The sequence below is a fragment of the Liolophura sinensis genome, chromosome 1 (assembly GCF_032854445.1).
Source record: "Liolophura sinensis isolate JHLJ2023 chromosome 1, CUHK_Ljap_v2, whole genome shotgun sequence".
Lineage (NCBI taxonomy): Eukaryota > Metazoa > Mollusca > Polyplacophora > Chitonida > Chitonidae > Liolophura > Liolophura sinensis.
Window position 1 is genome coordinate 49,512,818 of NC_088295.1, and position 22,569 is coordinate 49,535,386.

A 22,569-nucleotide genomic window follows, 5' to 3' on the forward strand; every position below is an offset into this window, starting at 1 on the left:
GCATGCGTTACATCCTCGGGAATTTCCGGCAAAAGACGGAATGGAAGGTGATTCCGTCACTCACGCCCATTTTTATGTAACTATTTCGATGTTTTCAAGCAGAACAGGAAACATCTAGCCCACCACCCGGAAAGATTTGATTTTAATATTAGAAAAAGAGTGGTCTCTCTGAATCTCGTTGTAACGTTATTAGTAATTACAAAATGGCGGCCGCCAGTAGTCAACATGCGGTGGAAAACATAGTTTGTAACGATATTTTAGAATTTCAGGTACATGAAAGGCTTTTTAAAAGACCGCTGCATAATTAAATATAGTTGTGGCACGCCAACTGTATTTTTGATCTATGTCACATTGTAAAACAAAGTCAAAGTGGAGATCTACGCATTCGCTCACGATTGACGACAGTGTGTTAGCTATTGTACTGTGAGATAAGTGACGGTTATGTAAATTTCTGGCTTGGGCATTGTCTGCCTTCAGCAGGCAAACAAGGCAACGTAACTTACGTTGTGAATAGAACGATCTTTTGCACTTTTTTTCGTATATTTGTCTACCCCATCTGACTTGTTGTCCATTAAAGTCTTTTCAAATCTGTTTACTGATCAATGCATTTGAGATGTGCACAGTTTAGAAGCGCCTACGGTGCTGGTTGTCATTCTCAACAGCACCAGCCCATGCTGCAGGACAGGGCAGTGACGATAACACGACCCGATAATGCCCTGTATGGAGAGGATCATTCACTAAATTGTGTCCAATTGTCTTACACTGAAAAATTATAACAACCCTCAAAGTCTGCAAAACCATGGGTTTTACCTCAGTTACAGGAGAGTTTTTTCAAGAAAATGATCAGTATCTACAGGGTGTCCCAGAAGTCACGCACTGTCCAGGTTGAGGTTGAATGCTTGAGCTACAGAGCGGTGCGTTGCCCAATCTCTTCCAAACATAAAAACCAATTCAACTCTTTCTTGTACTGTTAGTTTATTAGCCATAATTAATTCTGAAAGAGAGAAAACAATTTAAAATCAGTATTAAATCTGAAACACAGAAGAAGAAAAAATGAAAATCAGGATTGTGCATGACTTCTGAGGCGCCCTGTATACTGAGGAGTCAAAATGTTTGGTCATTCACTCGTTTTCTCTGAGCTCAAATGAAAAATGGTGACCTCAAATTGTGCCCAGGTCATTAAAAAGGTGACTTTGTACCATGCAAATACTTATAATTTCAGACACGTATATGACTGTTATTTTGTACATTTCCATGTTTTACAATGATTTAAATTGAATATGATTCAATTCACACCTTTAAATCACATGGGGTGACCTAAAATTTTTTGAGATCATCACTCTGAAAGCTGAAAATATCAAACATTTTGACCCTGAATACTGCTTATGATGAAACTGAAGGAAACAAGCTGGTTTTCTAGTTAGTTAAAAAGAGCTGTTCATTTATATATCAAACAGGAACATAAAAAAAATTATGATGAAAAGTTTCATTTATGAACTTAAAAACATTTCTTGTGTTTTTGTTGATCTGATGAAGGTAGCGGTTTACTCTAGCTTCCTACACTGATGAGTTTCTGAAAACGGAGAACATTAAATATTTTGAAAGCCTTTTCCTTGACAACTTGCCTATTCATGTAAACACCTTGCAGTACATGGCCAGGTTCATTCGTTAAATTGTAGTAGAAAATGAATGAAACTTAATTTAAAAAAGAAACCAATTGCATGGTTCGGAAAGAATTTGTATGTATTCCAAGTGTTTTAACTGATGTATAAAACATATATTATTCAAGTTATGAATCCAGTCATCTCGATTCAAGTGTATAATTTCTTGTGACCTTTCGGTTTATATCTTAAAATGTCATTTTTTCCTTTCATTAACAGGAAGTTTTAAAGAAGTCGAGAATGATCGATGATAGAATCATACATGCTTTAAACACAAGTATTCCGACTGACTCATTTGCTGGCCAAGTCAGTGCTGCAGACCAATGTAAAAAATTGTATGAAGAGGTAGGTATGTTATAGTTACTGCCTGAGATTGAGGTGTTCAAGCTAGATGACACCTAGTCGAGGCCGTCTTTTGTCACAGAGATCGCGAAGCGACTGAGGGGACAAAAGACGGCCAAGACTGTGGTCATCTAGCTTGGACACCGAAGACAAGGCGGTAACTGACTTACACAGTGGTTTTGTTGTTTGGCAAGAGTCATTCGTTTCATGAAATCGTCGTTTTAGCGACTAAGTTGGACAGATTTCCTCAACATTAGAATTCATTTTAATTAATATGTATTCTACTCACATGTATAGACTTGTAAAACTATGTATTTCACTAATATATTAGCGATATTGATGTGGTTTTATATGATGCTCTGAAGATGCTATCCATTACACATGGTGCCTTGACAAACTACATAGGCATACCACATACGTTTACTTTGTATTATCTTTTATTTAGCAAGTTTTCAAACAGAGTTTTAAAGTTACCCAGTAAGTTAATTTACGTTAGTATGAAAAATTCTACAAATTTCTGTGTTTATATAGCCTTCAAACACTTTTTACCAGCAGAGCTTGATCTGTTGGGGGACACAAAGAAAATGATATTTCTCAGCACAGCAATTTCTCTAAACAAATACCACAGGTCAAAAAAGAATCTCCAGTAACGTTCTAAGTACTGCTTTTGATAAATAATTTGTACAGATACATGAAACAACTCATTTAGAAGCTTTAATAGATATTTTCTGATTATTGCAAATAAAAAATTTGATTGAAAGAACAAATGCAATAGTTCATAAAATTTAATCCGCTACACTGAAAATGGAAACATATTTATCTTTAGTTGTGTTAATTAGTTGGGACAAATGGCGTTATGCTTGACGTAGTGTTGTTGATGTTGTCCGAGAGTGTGTCAGTACCGAGAAAAAATAGTACGATGATATGATGATAGCCTACCCTGCTTCCATGAAAAAGTGTAACGGGACCAGCTTTCTAGTGCTTATACTGGCAGTTGCAAACGAGAAATGCCCCAGTTGCTCAGATTGTAGGGAGCTGGACTACAAACAGAGAGATCCAATTTCAAACCCCAATGAGTGAAGCAGCCAATTTTTAAGTGGAATCTGTGAAATAAGTACGTAACTTGAACACCTGGTATACGTCACTTGAGCATTTGATACACAACACTCGAACACCCAATACGCATCACTTGCACCTCTGGTACGTCACTTGAACACCCGGTACATGTCACTTGAAAACCTGTGATCTGCTAGCAAACCAGTTTGATCGTAGAATGAATGACTAGTGACAGATAATGGAGCCAGTGTGTAAACTTTTTTTCTGGCTTACGTGCATAAAACCAGTATTAAAAGACAATACAACAAATAATATAATCTTAGTTACTTCGGAAAAGTGGTGAAAACAGACATAGATGGCCACAGCCATTTTTTCTGACGCGATTGGTAGCTCTGTAAATTAACTTTTAACCTGGAATTCTTAAGAGCCTATGGAATGTGTCATGTAACAGTGAACAGAAACTTGATGTGGCGTCATCTGCACTCATGGCTACAAGGCCAAACAGGGTTCGCATGATGTCAGTGCAAACATTTGGTCATAGAGAAACCTTGTGTCTGATTGGTTGAAATTGATAACATGGCATCATTTGACACCTTATTTATCAGTGTGCATGATATTGCTGACGTTGAACTGCCTTATCTTGGTTATACAGCATTGCAAAAATGAATAGATATGCTTTTTAAACTTTGTGTGGGATCCTTTATGGATATGTTTTTGGTCTTCTCTTTTTATAGAGATTTTTTGTGGAGGCATCTTAGGTCAGTATTGAGACATGATACTGATGAAAGCAATGTTAAGCCAAATTTCATGGACGTGGACAATGCTTCTTTGTTTTAAATCATTCCTATTTCTTGCAAACTATGCATAGTATTAATGGATTATATCATTATACATACTGAGAATAAGTGTAATTTAACATTCCCCCTTTATAAATTAATTTGCCTCTATCTTGTGTCTATCACATCTTATTCTGACAGTTAGAACAATCGTATGGAAGTCGAGAAAAAGCTATCAAGAGATGCATATCAGAAGTTACCACCAATGTGAACAGTTTACGGGAGAAACGTCAAAAAGACACAGAGGATATTAGTGTGATGAAAGATTTACGGAAACAGCAAACTAGCGTAAGTAAAACTAAACAGTATTTATCACCAAACAACAGCGATGATATTCACTGGTGACTGAAATATTCATGGATGGGCTTATGGCTGGCTTTCGGCAATATAATGAGTTCTTCTGGATTTAGGTTGTGTGTTTGAATGCAGCACCCAACGCTGGGGTCGAAATTAAATCCAAAATCTCAGTTGCTAAGTTACCGGCTTCCTTTGAATTCTAGTCGTTTGCCTTATTATTTGCTGGTTCTTCAGGTAAATGACGTCACTTGAACACCCATTACACGTCACTTGAAAAGCTGTGATCTGCTAGCAAACCAGTTTGAACATAGAATGAATGTCTAGCGACAAATAATGAAGCCAGTGTGTAAACTCGGTTCGGGCTTATGTGCATAAAACCAGTATTAAAAGACGATACCACGATGGTCAAACGATTTATGTCCGTGTAAATGTATATTGCATCCAGCAATAGGCATTAGCCATATTCGCTCAGTTGGTTAACACACTAGCGCAGCGTAATGACCCAGGAGCCTCTCACCAATGTGGTTGCTGCGAGTTCAAGTCCAGCTCATGCTGGCTTCCTCTCCGGGCGTACGTGGGAAGGCCTTCCAGCAACCTGTGGATGGTCGTGGTTTTTCCACGGGCTCCGTCCAGTTTCCTCCCACCATAATGCTGGTGGCTGTTGTATAAGTGAAATATTCTTGAGTACAGCATAAAATACCAATCAAATAAATAAATTTAACCATATTCTCTGATGATTCATAAATGTAGGTATGGTCACTGGTGGCTGAAATAAATGATGATAAGTCAGAGGCCAGTGCTTGTTGACTTGGATGCATTGTTACTGTAATTTTTCAGCCTTTGCGCATGTTTGTAAGGTATGGAAGCATATTCTGAAGAAATTATCCTGTGTCAACTGGTAAAATTACACTGCTTGTGAAGCCCTCATATTGTTCAATACAACCAATGTAGTTATGGCTGCAAAGTCAAATTGAAAATGTGCAAAATTTGCTTTTATAGTTGCTCTTTCATATATGAAAAGGTTGAAGAATTAGGGGAAGTCAGGACTTTTCTGCTAAGGGTTTCCTCCCTCTCTAACCGTCTTCCTCCAAACATATACTTTACCGCTGTCATAATAGTGAGCTTGTCTTGAGTACAGCATAAGACACCAGTCGGATGATATTGACTTAACTGTGTGGTTTTCTTCCAGCTTCGACTTATGCAGACAGAATTAAGCGTAGAAGAAGTTATCAAGGATAGGAGCTTAAAGGTGAGAAGAGAACTATGAAAAAATCATGCATCATGGTTTAACTGGGGCGATTTCTATATAAAGGATAAATACCTTGTGTAGCAATGGGAGCAGGTATTCAATGCTTATACTAGCAGTAATTAGTGGGAATTTAGCTTACGGTAAATGACATTGTCAAAATTTGCATCGTTAGCAGCAAACAATTGTCAAAAAGTATCACTTTTGATCTTGACACTGAAATTTTTCATCCTACCGCAAAACGCCTGTCTGAGACCAGCACAACTCTCAGATTTAGACAAAATGTGCAATGTCGCCATGGTCAAAAGCTTACGTCATTGAAGTAGCGGAGTTTGTAAGAGTACTGGATTGTGGATCATGAAATTTTGAGTTCCTATCCTGGTTTGACCGGTATGAGTTACGGTCGGTTCATAATGACGATTTTGTTAATCGCACCTTTTACACATTTACGTTCAAATCCATCTCCAGCTGGTACGGCCTCAAATTTTTGCTTGTTACATTTGTCATGAACCCGGGCAGTGACTGCCGTAATAGAAGAAAATTTTTTTTCATTGGGGAACATTCAACACCTACATTTCGCCAGTAGTTTAGCGTTTTTTCACTCATTTTCTTTATTGATTTCATCCACCTTACATGTATAAGGCCACTTCAGAGATATCACTTTTTTGTGATAATATCTGATCAGGAGACTTAAAAGAAAAGAACACATTTATACAACCTATACCTTAAATGAAAGAGCTATACAAACTGTATGACATTCTATGCTTTTTTTTAAAATTTTGCAAGAAGGAAAAAATGGTTTTAAACATTGTCATTTTCTACAAAATCCACCAATTTGAGAAGCATTAAAGTCACGCCATGTTTTACGCTTGTCCAATGAAAGTCTCCTTTCCTCCTGTTGAATATTCATTGCACAACGTCACTCTGCTTAAGGTTTTACTCCTACCATATGATTAACATGCATTTCCAGTCTCAGTTTAAATATGTACGTATATTGTGATAATTATGGATTTTAAAGTCTGTGAAAGGCAACTAAAAGGGAAGAGTTTGAGATGTACTGGAGGCCACATTATACCTACATGCGTGGCTGTTAACTGCCCTGGAATGCCCTGCCAGGAATATCTACTGGGCAAAGCCAAGCATGATGGCGTGTGTAATTTGTTAAAATGACGACCTAAAAGAGAGTTTGATGTTTAACTATTAAATTCTCAAATAACAAGCACTGCTGGCAGTAAATTGAGATAATTTATTTAACTTTAAGTATAGCTTTTTCATTTAAGGTATAATTTCAGGTTATATGCATGTGTTGTGTTGTGTTGTGTTCTGTTCAGACATCAAAATTCAGGATGATATTTGTTGTTTAAAGTAAAAGAAAACTAAAAGTAAAGTTCATCATACAGACAACTGCAAAACTATGCATAAAAATATTTCATTTCTTTTTTTAGATCTTCTTTTTAGGCCTTCAAATATTTGACTTCTGTGGTGAGCTGTATAAGCCAAACTGACAGCATCTAGGAACTCTGACATCATATCACTTTTTTCCCCTCATGTTCACCAGAAGGAAGGAATTTTGCAGAGCATTATTTCAATACTGGTACCATAATTATGTATTCATGAGTAAATAGAGTTACTACGACATCCAATGTCGTGATTTTGCTTGGAAGAAATTCCTGTGGCAGAAGTGTTCCTAAAGTGATGGTATGGTCCATAAAGCCCACCTCAGAATTCAAACGTTTCATCGCCCTTAACTCTCTTCACAAAAATCTTAAAAAGAAAATGAAAGTGTATTTATGCATAGTATTAAGTGGTTTTTTAAGTGATGCCCAAGAGACGCAAAGCGTCCAGTGGGTTGCCATTTCTACCTTTTTCAAGAAAAATATTAATGGTATTCAACCTGTTTATCTGTTGCATACCTGAAAAAAAAAAAATAAGCAATGTGCCATCTTCATCGTATTTCTGATTGTATTCATACGCGCTGCTATTTCGTTCACGTTCGCGCACACAAAACCTTTTTACAGTTTTAAACACTGTAAGTAATTATACATTCTACAAAGGTGCTTAACGCTAATACATTACTGGTATTTACGTAAATTAAGCACAGGACGAATTTCTACCTCTTTTTTTTTGGCGAACTGTATATTTTACTCGGAAGTGCATGGTCTTGTGATGCGGTCCACAAAGATTTCACGGTGGAGTGACTTATTGAATGTAGCAGAGGGCATGTACAAAAATAGTTCCGGCAAGGTCAACTCTGGGTCATGGGTCAATGTCTCTAGCAGTTTAATAGCAAAATGTACTAACAAAAATGGTATCTAACTAGTGAAGATATCAGTTTTATCAGTGAAGGAAATACTGGGATTTCACTAATGTAATAAATTAATTTACATGATGTTTGTAAAATTGGTTATAATGTATGTGATACAGTGGTTGATGTTTTCAGGTACTACATCTAACAGAAATCTCTTCTCTTTTGTTGGCAGGCTTTCTATGAACGTTGTCGGCAAGTGTACAAACCTCCATCATCATCATCATCCTGATGACAGCAGAATGTAGAACTTGTGAAAAACAATTTACAGTCGTATGGAAGATTACAAGCAGCCATTTATGTATCTCGGCACGGATTAAGGTGGATTTCATAGTCCTTTTGTCTGCTGAGAAAAATACGCCATTCAGTGGTGTTGTGTGTGATAGTGTGAAGAAGTGTCATTTGTTTATAAATAATTGAGATAAATTGAGATAAATAAATTGAGATAAATCTTTTTGAAAAGTGTTAAGCATGGTATTACTAGCAAAGAGTTGAGATGTGATTACCATTTGCCTTGCCGGAAAATGGTAATCTTGAAAATGTTTAAAATCTTATTGTCAGATTCTGGCACAGATACAAAATAAAGATAATTGACATTGTTTGTTTGACACATTCTGTGAACTAATGATGTGAGAAAAAGAAATTTGCTTTGTAGAAAGAAATTTTTTTCTTGATGAACTGATAAATCAGAATTTCAAAGATGAAGAGACTGACATGCTGTACCTGTGCTATTCAAATGGCATGGTCTCTTGCCATAACTCCTGTAAGTGGAAATCTTTTCTGTGGTCAAAAGTGAAACATTTTAAAAGAAAATGTCAGGGTAGGGTGATTATGTCTCTGAAAATTGATTATTATTCATTGTCTGAAATACAGGATATTGAGAACATACACGGTTAGTGTAAAAGCTTTATATAGCTGTGAACAAATGATTTGTAGGTTCAAAGCCGACCTTGGGTAGGGAATTTGCCTAGTTCTGTGGGGCCTTGGTGACAAAAAGCATTGTAGTACTGTAATGTTGGTTCATGATCACTTGTACTCCATCAATATGGTGGGCATATCTACAGATGTGGGAAAGATCATAAGTAGCTTGCTGAAAGTCATTGGTTTATGCCGGGGACTCTGGTTTTCTCCTCCAACTACTTGTCATTGTAGAACTGATAAACTCTTGAGTGTGGTCTTAAACAACGAACGAAAAAATAAATTCATGTAGGTATATGGTAAATACAGCGAAATCCCAGGCCCCAGTTTCACAAAACTTCCCATGTCCAGTAAATTGCAGAAAAAAAAGTCAGAGTTTTTTGCGTAAGTCCAGGATGGAGTGTTTTTCGGCAAAACTTAAACGCTTCCTTAGTATAGTATTATGTTGCTTAAGCAAAACACTTTTGCTTAAGCAAAACAACTTAAGAATTTTCGAGAAACCAGAGCAAGAAGTGCAGATAATCATTTTTTGTTAAACCAGGAAACGCCATTCAAGAAGGCTTGTGAGAGCACGCCATGTCCACTTAATGAAGAACAGTTACAAGTATATCAAGTAATGTAAATATTATCTTTGTCCTTTGTAGAGCTCAAATATGGGTACGAGTATCGAGCAATTACTCAAGTTCTGCTTCGTTGTAATCTAGCACACTGCTGTTCATGAAATGGATGTGTTTTTGGGAATGTATGACATCAGAGTTGACTTGTCGTGTTTGTGAGCCCATAGATCAGTATTTTTGACAGATATAAGTAGGTCTTTTATGAAATATTGTCTTGTTATTCTTTTCTTACAAGAGTAGAGAGTTTCAATCTCATAATTAAGACTGGCGGATTTTGACCTATGTGGTTTATGATTAACATGAAAGCAGATCAGGTAAATGAAATAAAATTTCATTTTTTTAACAACTAGGTTGTCCATTTTGCCAGATTCTGAGAACTCTGTTGATCTTAGAAAGGTGCTTTGAGGTTGGTTTGGAAGATAGGATGATGTCCTACTGCAAAATCTTTGAGCGCCAAAACTAATGTGACATTTATTTATCTCTAAAAAAGCACTGGGTGAAATTTTATGTCATTTAACATGTGATTGCGTGGGCTGCAAGTTCAAATAAATGATCCAGTTGGTTTGACTTTTGCTGTCTTAAGACGCATCCACTGGGTTTGACTTCTGCTGTCTTAAGACGCATCCACTGGGTTTGACTTCCGCCATCTTAAGACGCATCCACTGGGTTTGACTTCTGCTGTCTTAAGACGCATCCACTGGGTTTGACATCTGCTATCTTAAGACGCATCCACTGGGTTTGACTTCTGCTGTCTTAAGACGCATCCACTGGGTTTGACTTCTGCTGTCTTAAGACGCATCCACTGGGTTTGACTTCCGCCATCTTAAGACGCATCCACTGGGTTTGACTTCTGCTGTCTTAAGACGCATCCACTGGGTTTGACATCTGCTATCTTAAGACGCATCCACTGGGTTTGACTTCTGCTGTCTTAAGACGCATCCACTGGGTTTGACTTCTGCTGTCTTAAGACGCATCCACTGGGTTTGACTTCCGCCATCTTAAGACGCATCCACTGGGTTTGACTTCTGCTGTCTTAAGACGCATCCACTGGGTTTGACATCTGCTATCTTAAGACGCATCCACTGCATGGATATGATTTTGGAGATAAAACATTGGCCAGTTTCAGGGCTTCATAAAAAGAATAATTTTATTACTGAACATAAAACAATGCCTTCAGAATATGCTTGTATGAACACCTTAAAAAAGAAAAAGCTTGTAGAATTCCAGTACATGAGATTGAACTGATTAAATCTGTTGTTGGTGATTGCAGGGATCGTATGATCTTCATTAGCTTCCTTAGGTTTCACTGCTGCTGATATCCAGGTGCCACTCAGAACAATTTCTGAAAATAAAAATACAGAACAAAAGTGAAGTTAAGTTCAAGAGCCAAAGTGAGAAAAGCTGGCACGTTTTGTTGTATAACACAAGAAAAAAATAATGAAAAGTTTCGAAACGTTAATGAAATACAAAAATTCACTTGTATTAAGCTGCTGCCTTTCTTTCTGCATGAAAGTTTTGAATTTAATGAAACAAAGGGAATTAAAATTCTCCTATCCTAAGTACACGTAAGTCTTTCACTTTATTTTGTTGAACTTAAAGTTTAAGACCTGTTTGCATCCAGTAATTGGCCGTTAAAAGTGGTCTCCCCTTACATATTGCTGTCTTATAAGGAAAACCAAAGTACCAAATTAAACTCAAACACTTTTACCATCAGCAGCAGTTTATTACATATTTATTTACTGATTTATTTGATTGGTGTTTAACACCGTGCTCAAGAATATTTCACTTATGTGACTGCGGCCAGCATTACGGTGGGAGGAAACTGGGCAGAGCCCAGGGGAAACCCACGACCACTCGCAGGTTGCTGGCAGACCTTCCCACATACGGCTGGAGAGGAAGCCAGCATGAGTATTTAAGTTTATTACATAGCATTACGTGTTATAATAAAAGGCACTATACTCTACATCTGTCCTTTACCTTTAGTTGCAAACCTGTAGATAGCATTCTGTAGTGGTAGACAGACTCTAAAGATAGCTGTAGCACATATGGTTTGGTGGTGGCTGAGGTAGATAGGGCCTGAAGATGGCTATGGTATTATGGCCCACAAGGTTGCTGTGGTAGACAGACCCTAATGGTGGCTGGGGTAGATAAAATCTGGAGGTGGGTATATATGACCTGGGGGTGACTGTGTTAGAAAGAGCCTGGTGGTGGGCAGATAGGGCCTGAAGATGTCTGTGGAAGATGGGCCCTGAAGGTGGCTGTGGTAGATAGGGCCTGGAGGTGGCTGTGGTAGACAGAGCCTGGAGGTCGGCAGATAGGGTCTGAAAATGGCTGTGGTAAATAGAACCTGGAGGTAGGTAGATACGACCTGAGGGTGATTGTGTTAGAAACAGCCTGGAGGTGGGCAGATGGGGCCTGAAGGTGACTGTGGTATATAGGGCCTGAAGGTGTCTGTGGAAAATGGGCCCGGAAGAAGGGCCCTGAAGGTGGCTGAGGTAGATAGGACCTGGAGCTGGCTGTGGCAGACATGCACTGGAATTAGCTGTGGCAGATAGGACTTGGGGGTGGCTATGGCAGATAGGGGCTGGGGGTGGCAGTGATAAATAAGACAAAGGTGGCTGTGGTAGATAGGGACTGAGGTGGCTGTGGTAGATAGGGCCTGGAGGTGGCTGTGGTAGATAGGGCCTGGAGGTGGCTGTGGTAGATAAGGACTGGAGGTGGCTGTGGTAGACCTGGATGTGGCTTTGGCAGATAGGGACTGGGGGTGGCAGTGATAAATAAGACCTAAAGTTGGCTGTGGTCGATAGGACCTGGGGGTGGCTGTGGTAGATAAGGACTGGAGGTGGCTGTGCCATATAGGGACTGGGGTGGCTGTGGTAGATAAGACCTGGAGGTGGCTGTGGCAGATAGGACGTGGGAATGGCAGTACTTGGTACCTAAGGCCTGGAAGCCAGCCTCATCTTCAGCCAGCATCCTCCCCTGACACACCTGGAGGATACATAATAGTGTCGCATCTTCAACAAGCATTCTCCTCCCTTGAAAACTATATTCTCTGACACATCTGGAGGAAAGGTAACTCACTATGGTCTGACATCTTCAGCCAGCATCCTCCTCCTCCCCTGACATCTGCAATCTCTGACACACCTGGAGGATAGGTAACTCAGTATGGGCTCACATCTTCAGCCATCATCCTCCTCCTCCCCTGACATCTGCAATCTCTGACACACCTGAAGAATATGTAACTCAGTACAGCCTCACATCTTCAGCCATCATCCTCCCCTGACACACCTGGAGGATACATAATAGTGTCGCATCTTCAGCAAGCATTCTCCTCCCTTGACATCTATAATCTCTGACACACCTGGAAGAAAGGTAACTCAGTATGGTCTGACATCTTCAGTTGGCATCCTTCTCCTCCCCTGACATCTGCAATCTCTGACACACCTGGAGGATAGGAAACTCAGTATGGTCTGACATCTTCAGCCAGCATCCTCCTCCTCCCCTGACATCTGCAATCTCTGACACACCTGGAGGATAGGTAACTCAGTATGGGCTCACATCTTCAGCCATCATCCTCCTCCTCCCCTGACATCTGCAATCTCTGACACACCTGGAGGATAGGTAACTCAGTATGGTCTGACATCTTCAGCCAGCATCTTCCTCCTCCCCTGACATCTGTAAGCCCTGACACACCTGGAGGATATGTAATTCATCCTCATGCAGAGACTTGACCAGCTGCTGATGAATTCTCAGACTGCAATCATCTCCCTGCAAACAGTGAAGGGTGGAGAGACACTGTTACATCCTCAAACAGCTTATCCAATCAACAAGGTACAAAACACACATGGTGATCTGATTGGTGTTTGACACTGCACTAAGGAATATTTCTTTCCCATCACAGTATCATAAGTTTCTTGGTTTAGGAAATGAGCCAGAGCTGCAGGAAACCATCTTACCCCTGCAGGAGCTTGACAAACATCTTGGCGCACGGTCATAACATGGCCAGCAGGAGCTGATCATGTGACCTTGAAGGCTGAAGGTTGCTGATATATCTGGACCTGAGTTTTGCTTGTTGCTTTTTTCAAGCAACACTTTGTGCTTATTTCTGATGTATTCATCCAGCACATAGGGAATTTTTATGAAGTGTTGGCATCAAAAGTATCATTTTAAGGACTTTGTGCTTCTAAAAGAGCATTCTTACTGTAAAAAACCTTCGATGAAAAACAGCATCCTATAACAGCATTAGCTGTATTATTCAATTTGTATTTTTGGTAATTTGTGCAAGAGGTCTTTGTATGATTGTAGAAAGCAAAAAGATTTGGACTGATTTACTTGCCTGGCAAAACAAATCTACACCGAAAAATCAGAAACCTGAGTACACTACACTGATATAAATCTGGCGCATGACATAGAGATGACCTTACCTTACTTGTGGACTGATTTTCATCCATTGCCCTTTTCATCAGCCACATTGCCATCTTTTTAACAAGTTCTTCATTTTGCATAGACACAGGATTTCCTTGCAGAGCGACCTTCCAGTTTTGTCTGAAAATTATTAAAGAAATGACACACACCATAAAATGGATCAGGATATTGTTTAATATCGTTCATGTCCCTTTACCTTGCCATGTTATCTCATTGTCTGCTAACTGCTGCTGCAGAGTAGTAAAGTGCCAAAACAGAGGCTCTTGGGTCACAGTGCTGTACTAGCTTGGCAGACCATGGAGGCTCTTGGGTCACAGTGCTGTACTAGCTTGCAACACCATGGAGGCTCTCGGGTCATAGTGCTGTACTAGCTTGCAAGACCATGGAGGCTCTCGGGTCATAGTGCTGTACTAGCTTGCTAGACCATGGAGGCTCTCGGGTCATAGTGCTGTACTAGCTTGCTAGACCATGTAGGTTCTCGGGTCATAGTGCTGTACTAGCTTGCTAGACCATGTAGGTTCTCGGATCATAGTGCTGTACCAGCTTGCTAGACCATGGAGGTTCTCGAGTCATAGTGCTGTACTAGCTTGCTAGACCATGGAGGCCCCATTATATTGTGCCTCTCCCTCCCATGCTTTCTAGACTAAAAAATCAACCAATGTGTTAGAATTAAGAACTCATAGTCTTCATCTCTACTTCTTCAAACTGCCATAAAAACAATGCCCCCCTGTATAGAATACAACAAGTACTTACAATTCATCCCATGTCATTGATACAATTCTCAGAAATGTAACAAGTTTCCATGACAACCCATCCTCATTTGCAGTGAGACACCTGAAAAGAAATCAGACCAGTGAATTACCATATAAAACACTAGCAAACTTTTCAGTTTATGTAATTCTGATACATCCCATGTCACATACTGACAATATATCTTTCTTCCCCATACTGAACTGAGGTTGTAAGAGCAAATGCAAATCTTTCAAATTTACTACATATCAGTTCCTTACTTCAGTTGGGCTTCTCGTATGCAGGTAGATTTTTCAGGCAGATTGGACACATCAAATGTTGTAAGTAAAGCTTTCAAATGTTCTGAAATAAGACAGTATCGCTACAAATAATCCAAATTTAAAGACACATCAAATGTACATACATGAATACGTACATAAATACATACATAAACACATGTATTTAATTATTACCACAACAAGCAAACAAATTTAATGGCGTAAGACCTGATATTTGTTATGTTTTTTTCACATATCAGCAAAGTGTAAGCCTACCAAATACCACAGACAAATCAAACCATGTCAACACAGCCAAGCGTAAGTGAAACAATTAGTGATGACCATGTGCAGTATCAGTAAAATAGCCAAAATTAACACCTGTGTAACACAGAATTGTCAGACATTAGAGTCTCGGAGACAAATTAACTGATAACATGATCAGGTTTTGTTTACACTGTATAATTTATGACTTTAAAAAATTTGTTATCAAGCGCTCATACAAATATTAAACACTACTCACCTTTAGAAAACTGAAAGACATTGTTTGGGTTTCGAGGGACCGTGAAGCCATATTCTGAGAACAGTTTCACGTTGTCATGGGCTCCGTAGGCAATGAACACTTGCTCATAAGGCTTGTAACAGCCATAAGTTATAATCTCAAAATGGCTCTTGGATTTGTTTAATCCAGCTTTGACCTGCGATAAAATCAAGTAATGCGAATGTCATCTAAAAAATGAGCCATCTGTTCCCACTAAATAATGATCTGTATAGTTCCTTATTTGATTTGATTGGTATTGTACGCCGTACTCCAGCATTATGGTGAGAGGAAAACCGGGCAGAGCCCAGAGGTAACTCACAACCATCTGCAGGTTGCTGACAGACCATTTATTTAAACCATTTATTTTATTGGTGTTTTACTTGTAGCATATTTGACTTATAGCTAGAGAATCAGGTTAAGTGAAAGAAAGCCAGAAAAACAAAGAAAGGTTCAACAGATGGATAGCTGAAAACCATGTGTAAAATATGTTTTTATGAGAGTTGAATGCTTTCAAATGTTTTCTACAGTTCTAACAGCCATTAATGTTGAAACAGCCTTTATTAACCCCACATAATAGATAACTAAAATAATGTTCTAAAAAATATGCATGTAGGTCAATATAAAAGAAAAGGTGATGCGCCCATTCAAGTTTGCTGACATTTCCATTACCTAACCACTAATCAACAAACCTATTTATTTTTCCAACTGACAACTGAAAGATTTTTTGTTTAGGTCTTTCAATTATAAATGAAACCAGCCTTGTGTCATGCTTGTACAAGAAGGTATGTGCAATTTTACATTTACAACCACAGCCATACCTGAGTATAAGGTGAATGATTCAACAGGTCAAGAACTGGTGCTAAAGCCATGCACTGGTCCTGAGCCTGAAGGTGACTAGAGGGAGGTAACTCTAGGTACACACTCCGTGTGTTAACAGCATACCAGCTCCAGAGAAAGTCCGACCTAGATAAAAATGGCTGCATTTCTTCCCAGCACTCATAAAAGAAATGCCTTACATTTTTGTAACTTTTATCTAATGTTTTCAGGTGTTCTCTTGTTTTCTCCTTTGCATTTTGGGGTAGTGAGAGCAGCTCGGATTCGCTGAAGTAGCCAGGTGTGGAGAAGGATTCAGGAAGTAGGTTGATGTAGGGCATCCACTCTGAAGCTTTTCCGAGATGCCTCTCATACATAAGGAACACACAGAGAGCTTCCTGTGCCGTCAGCTTAGGCCTATACCTGAATGCAATAATATACCAGAACAATTACGCTTAAGTATTTTCTTTGTATTTGCCTACTTTGTACAAGTGAAGAATTCTTAAGCGATGTTCAGTTCCACTTCAGCTTAAAATTTCATTACAACTTAAAAAAGAACTTATTTGACAGATTCTACTGACAAAAAGACTTGGATACAGGATGAATGACTATAATCTATTGTGATATGGCTGAAATAGTGCCACTGTCACATTTAGCCATAATCGTCCACTCACATCAACAGAAAAGAACATGCATAAATTATTCCTCGAACCACAAAAATATCCAAATAGTAGATTAAAATTTATTTTAATCTTGAATTTATTTTTCATGAAAAAATTTTTTACGAATTTTCACGATATTGATTTTTTTTATTCCCTTAATGGGAGTTACTTTACAGAAAAAATATCAAAAATTATGATGAATAATGTTCTAACCGGCAAAATACTAAATTTATTTGGTGTGTTACGCCATACTCAAGAATATTTCATTTTTATGACGGCGTGAGAACTAGGGTGGGAGAACAAACCGGGCAAAGCCCAGGCAGAAACACCCAAAATATTAAAGGTGTGGAAGCTAGATTGCTTAGCATGTGGGGGTGACCAGTGAAACTTTAAACTTTGATATCAAATAGTAGTTTAGCAAACCACAATCACAATCATTCACGTAACTATGAGATACCATAACGATAAATGTTATCAGCATGGTTCATCATAAAACTGTGGTCACAGCTTAAAGAAGCAAACATGATGGTAACATTCTCCAAGGAATTCAGGAAGTTTAATGAAAAATAAAAACAAAATTAAGACAAGGTTTAGGGCTAGGTTCCTGAACAAAGTACATGTAGATGTGGGATAAGTTGATCGTAATAGCCCTTAGAACACGCGTGTTAAAGACATGTTGTCATGGAACAGGTAGTTAAGAAGAACTTTTCCTATAATAGTGCATTATACATGGTATCAATGAAAATAAAGGAGAAATAAAAAACAATTCGTCTCTGCAGTTGTATAGAATGGAGAAATAATGACACATTTTACCGTTTGATAAATTGTCCAGCCGTTGAGGCCAAGACTGTTTCTGTAGTTACAAGCGCTTCTATAGGTAGTGATATGATCTTGTTCCCTGGACTGAGAGAAACTGTGGTCATTAAGCCCCTGCCTGTATCTGTAACATAGAATACCGAATTTGAAAATGCTGAAACAACTCCTATCAACAGATATTAGCGATGTTTGATATCAGGGTCATAGTCAATGTAGTTTAACATATAGGCTATATACACGTACATATAGGTTTATCTTTTTTTCTTTCAATTTTTACCATAAAGGCAACTTCAGATGCAATGTGCACTATGTATGAGATCAAGCATATCCTTTAAATAGTTGTTAAATACAAAAAAAACCAACAAAAAACTGCCCCATAAATATAAGGTACCTATATAAATATCCTGCAAATACTTACTATATTTCGGGTGAGGCAAACAGGCAGATGCTTCTAATTTACTTGTCAATTGTGTAAAAACATAAATGTATGTTTTTTTGATTTGTTTTTTTTTTTTTTTTTTTTTGATTGGTGTTTTACGCCGTACTCAAGAATATTTCACTTATACGACGGCGGCCAGCATTATGGTGGGTGGAAACCGGGCACAGCCCGGGGGAAACCCACGACCATCCACAGGTTGCTGCCAGACCTTCCCACTTACCGCCGGAGAGGAAGCCAGCATGAGCTGGACTTGAACTCACAGCGACCGCATTGGTGAGAGGCTCCTGGGACATTACGCTGCGCTAGCGCGCTAACCGACTGAGCCACGGAGGCCCCTGTTTTTTGTTTTTTTTTTGAAATAACCACATAGATGTGGTTATTTCAAATACACTTATTTCATATTAAATATCCTAAATGATCAACAAATTCCATCACAGATATAGCGCATGTTTTGTAATCTGATTTGAACAGGTTATATTATAATTTCTTCTTTCATACTTTTGGTCCTGATTATTGTAATCAGCTGGGAATTAAACCAGTGGATGCTTAGCAGCATGCCAACAAATACCCTCTATGACCAAAAATTTCTCCCACAAAAGTTCATTTTCAGAGGTAAATAGATATAACACACAATATTATTTTTGGTTCTGAAACTTAAATTTTCCAGTAGAATATCATCCCATGTTCCTCGCAAACCTCAAAACACCTTTCTAAAACCAGTAGAACTCTCAGAATCATGAAAAATGGGCAAGTTAGTCATCAACGAAATTTGAGGTCATTTAGGGTATTGATTTATTTAGTTAGGTCTTGACATGACAAATTGGAGGTCAGTTTTACGCAGACACTGCACACCTTTGAACCACGCACAAAACTATAAAGACAGAGTTTCAGAGGCCAGCAGGGTCTAGGTTTATGGGTGTCAGCCTAGCCTAGCCTAGCACAGCCAGTGGTACAACCTGCCATTGTGCCGATCAAGGGGTTGATGTTTGTAGCAACGCCAGCGCTTTAGACAACTAAGCCAATGAGAGACAAAAGTTTAAGAAAAATGACAAGACATGACTATAAGAAAAATGACAAGGCATGACAATGAGAGATATAGCAAGCCATGGCTATGAGAAATATGACAACCCATGACTTTAAGAAATATGACAAGCCATGGCAAGAAGAAAAATAACACGCCATAGCTAAGAGAAATATGACAAGTTATGACCAAGAAAAATTCGACAGCGTGAGGTCATGACTATAAAAAAATTGATAAGACATGACTATATGAAATATGAGTCGTGTATATGAGAAACATGAAAAGATATGAGTACAAAAAATGAGGAACCATGTATATGACAACCTGGCAAACAATGACAATGAGAAATATGACAACCCATGACAAGAAGGAATATGTCAAGCCATGAATATAAGAAATATGATGACCTATATATATGACAAACCTGACTATAAGGGATATGAAAATCCATGACTAAGTATGAGAAATATATCAACCCATGACAATAAGGAATATGACCATCCATGACTATGGGAAATATGACAACCCATGACAATAAGGGACATGCCCATCCATGACTATGAAAAATATGACAACCCATGACAATAAGGGATATGACCATACATGACTATGAGAAATATGACAACCCGTGACAATAAGGGATATGACCATCCATGACCATGAGAAATATGACAACCCATGACAATAAGGGATATGACCACCCATGACTATGAGAAATACGACAACCCATGACAATAAGGGATATGACCATCCATGACTATGAGAAATATGACAACCCATGACAATAAGGGATATGACCATCCATGATAATGAGAAATATGACAATAAGAAATAACAAATCATGACTACAACGGATATAACAAACTTTGCCCATGAAATACATGACTATAACAAATATGAGATTTCAACAGAACTATCATAAATATAGCGACACATGCCACCTTCACATGATTTTGGGTCTTAAGTCATTGCATATCTCTAAACCATGTGTGGAAATTCACAGGTTTCCACATAGCATAGACATGAACTTTCCAAATGGCCTTAATTAGCTTTTAAACGGAAAGTCAGCTAAAAACAGGTGTACATTGGGAAACCTTTGAGATGAAGTCATGCTACCAAAAAATTTATGTTAATTACTGGAGACCAACAAGGAAAAAAAAAAACAATGCTTTAAAAATAAAGCCAAACCAAGTGGAGGCTTGTCATTCTCAATTTTTGAAGATATTATTTAAAAAAATATAGGAAATGTAAGAGCATTTATTTAATGAGCTCTCATCTTCAAAGTAAATCAATAATATGCCTTTAGGCATGCCAGATAATAGTTGACATTTTGGTATGAAAATTATCATATAACAGAATGATACAGTTTTACATGAAGTCGCCTAGTGGTACAATAACGCAGAAGCCTCTAATCAACTGAAGCGATCACCGCGAGTTTAAGTCCAGCTCAAGCTGGCTTCCTCTTGTCATACATATGAAAGTCTGCCAGCAACCTAAATGGATGTTCATGTGTTTCCACTGTGCTCTGCTTGGTTTCCATCCACCTTAAGGCTGGCCACAGTTGTATAAGTGAAACATTCTTGAGTATAGCATTAAAACTCCAGTCAGATAAATAAATAAACTATGTCTACAGTGACTAATTTCTCAATAAAAAAATTTTACCTACTTAGTATTTTATTATTCAGTATTTATTTACCCTGCATTAATGATTGCTGCAGTATAAGTTATTCATTCATGTCTACAACAGCTGGAGAAAACATGATAAATGGGCTTGTTGGGTCTTACATTCTGAAGAATTTATTGGGATATTGATACAGGATAGTCATTTTTTATTTTGCTGGCAGACCTTCCCAGGTACATCTGGAGAGGAAGCCAGCATGAGCTGGACTTGAACTCACAGCAATGGCATTGGTGAGAGGCTCCTGGGTCATTACGCTGCGCTAATGCACTAACCAACTTAGCCATATTAAAAAGATTTATTAATTTATTTGACTGGTTTTCTATGCCGTACTCAAGAATATTTCACTTATATGATGGCGTCCAGCATTATGGTAGGTGGAAACTGGGCAAAGCCCAGGGGAAACCCACGACCATCCGCAGGTTGCTGCCAGACCTTCCCACGCATATTAAATAGAGAAGACCTTTCAAACAACATAGAGTGTATCACGCCTCACACCGGCCGGTATGTCTACCTCCCCGGGTAATATGACTTCATATTGTTCATGTCTACAATTAAAAGAATTTGAGTTTGTTTACTTGTTACTTTTGCTTTTGTGATTTATATAAAGGTCAACTATCGAAATTTCTTTCTGTGATAAAAGTGTTATTTCGCACAGTTTATAGACATTGCTTCTGTTTTTACATTTTTGATAGTTTACACCCTGGCGCCATGATGTGGAAAAATAAACATTTGTTTCAAGACGTTCCAATCTGAGCTCATGCAGTATGACGTCACAATACTTGTACAGTGCAATTTTACATTTATTCGACGTAATACATACACAGTTTTGAAATATCTAGGTCAATTGCCATGGAATAAGCTTGCTGTTGATAGGTCTAAAATGTATGTGGAGGGAGAAGCAAAAAGGTGCATGAAATATGCTGTTTTTGCCTCACTTTCTTCATTTTGTGGGGTTGAATAGACTTTTAACACCTTCGTCTTGGTGTTTGTTGTGTAACTCGGTACCTTGTTTTGTACCTCATATAGGTTTACACAACAAACACTGCTATGCCGGTGTTAAACCCTTAAACCAACCTGAGCCTATAAATCTATAAGCTGAAAACAAAATTATACAGCCTTATTTTTGATTGCCTTAAAACTAGTCTAAAAAATTAAGAACACATTAATTAAAATGCCTACATAAATAGTGTATTATTTATTAGAGTGTGGAATGGCCTTGGTAATCACTATACACATCTGGAACTAATATAATGTGTGACATTGGTCCCAGTCGGGCAGCATACATGTATATCACTACATGTAAGCATACACATCATGTCACCGTAGAGCACATGTAAGGCAGCTCTTACATCTCCGATAGAAACAATTAAACCAGTAGTTATGTAATTCTACACGCTGTAAGCGATGACCCGAATAGCCTAGAATTTACTGTAGCAATTTGACATTTCATCACGTGTGGAATACGTTTTCATTGTATGATTGGCATATCCACATGTCCTCACCAGGGAAATCCACAACCACTAAGTTCTTAAATCGGCAATCGAATTTCCGTTTCAACCATGTAAACAAATTCACGTAGGAAGATTGATGGGATAGTGAGTGAAATTTCTGGCTGGCGGATTGCTTCCTACGTGTACGCGCAGTCCTTCCTTTTCTTTGGGCGGATTGGATGCACGCAGGCCTACATGTACCGTTCCCGCAAGTCGACTCAGCCATGACATTCGGCACTACCACGAGTACTGCCGTCTGGCCAGACAAGTACTACACTCGGAATGAGGAGTGCCCAAATAAAGTGAGAACCTCATGTCATCATTCGGAATTGAGACTCGGGCAGAGAACGCGATCGATAACGACCGTACTGTGGTTGAGAGCCGAGATTCTGGCCTAAT

The 22,569-nt window shown here is 38.5% G+C and overlaps 2 protein-coding genes across 2 annotated transcripts; one reads left to right on the forward strand and one right to left on the reverse strand.

Moving 5' to 3' along the window:
- Positions 1-203: 203 nt before the first annotated feature.
- Positions 204-8,165, forward strand: LOC135464757 (protein MIX23-like). The gene is made up of 5 exons (XM_064742301.1): positions 204-269; positions 1,881-2,006; positions 4,037-4,183; positions 5,382-5,441; positions 7,919-8,165. The coding sequence occupies exons 1-5, from the start codon at positions 204-206 to the stop codon at positions 7,973-7,975; spliced, it is 456 nt and encodes a 151-aa protein (XP_064598371.1). The 3' UTR covers positions 7,976-8,165.
- A 2,429-nt stretch (positions 8,166-10,594) lies between these two features.
- On the reverse strand, positions 10,595-22,445 carry LOC135464749 (SET domain-containing protein 4-like). Its single transcript, XM_064742290.1, has 8 exons — positions 22,183-22,445; positions 17,537-17,663; positions 16,067-16,484; positions 15,231-15,405; positions 14,714-14,795; positions 14,457-14,537; positions 13,703-13,823; positions 10,595-13,046 (listed from the first exon to the last, which is right to left on the reverse strand). Exons 1-8 carry the CDS (start codon positions 22,394-22,396, stop codon positions 12,924-12,926), a joined length of 1,341 nt encoding a protein of 446 aa, XP_064598360.1. The 5' UTR covers positions 22,397-22,445; the 3' UTR covers positions 10,595-12,923.
- Between the last annotated feature and the right edge of the window lie 124 nt (positions 22,446-22,569).

Coding starts and splice junctions, on each gene's coding strand:
- LOC135464757 (XM_064742301.1), top strand. CDS start 204: ATGGCGGCCGCCAGTAGTCAACATGCGGTGGAAAACATAGTTTGTAAC. Junction 270..1,880: donor ACGATATTTTAGAATTTCAG/GTACATGAAAGG, acceptor TTTCATTAACAG/GAAGTTTTAAAGAAGTCGAG. Junction 2,007..4,036: donor GTAAAAAATTGTATGAAGAG/GTAGGTATGTTA, acceptor TTATTCTGACAG/TTAGAACAATCGTATGGAAG.
- LOC135464749 (XM_064742290.1), bottom strand. CDS start 22,396: ATGGCTGAGTCGACTTGCGGGAACGGTACATGTAGGCCTGCGTGCATC. Junction 16,485..17,536: donor GCTGGACAATTTATCAAACG/GTAAAATGTGTC, acceptor TATTGCATTCAG/GTATAGGCCTAAGCTGACGG. Junction 13,047..13,702: donor AAAATCAGTCCACAAGTAAG/GTAAGGTCATCT, acceptor CACTGTTTGCAG/GGAGATGATTGCAGTCTGAG.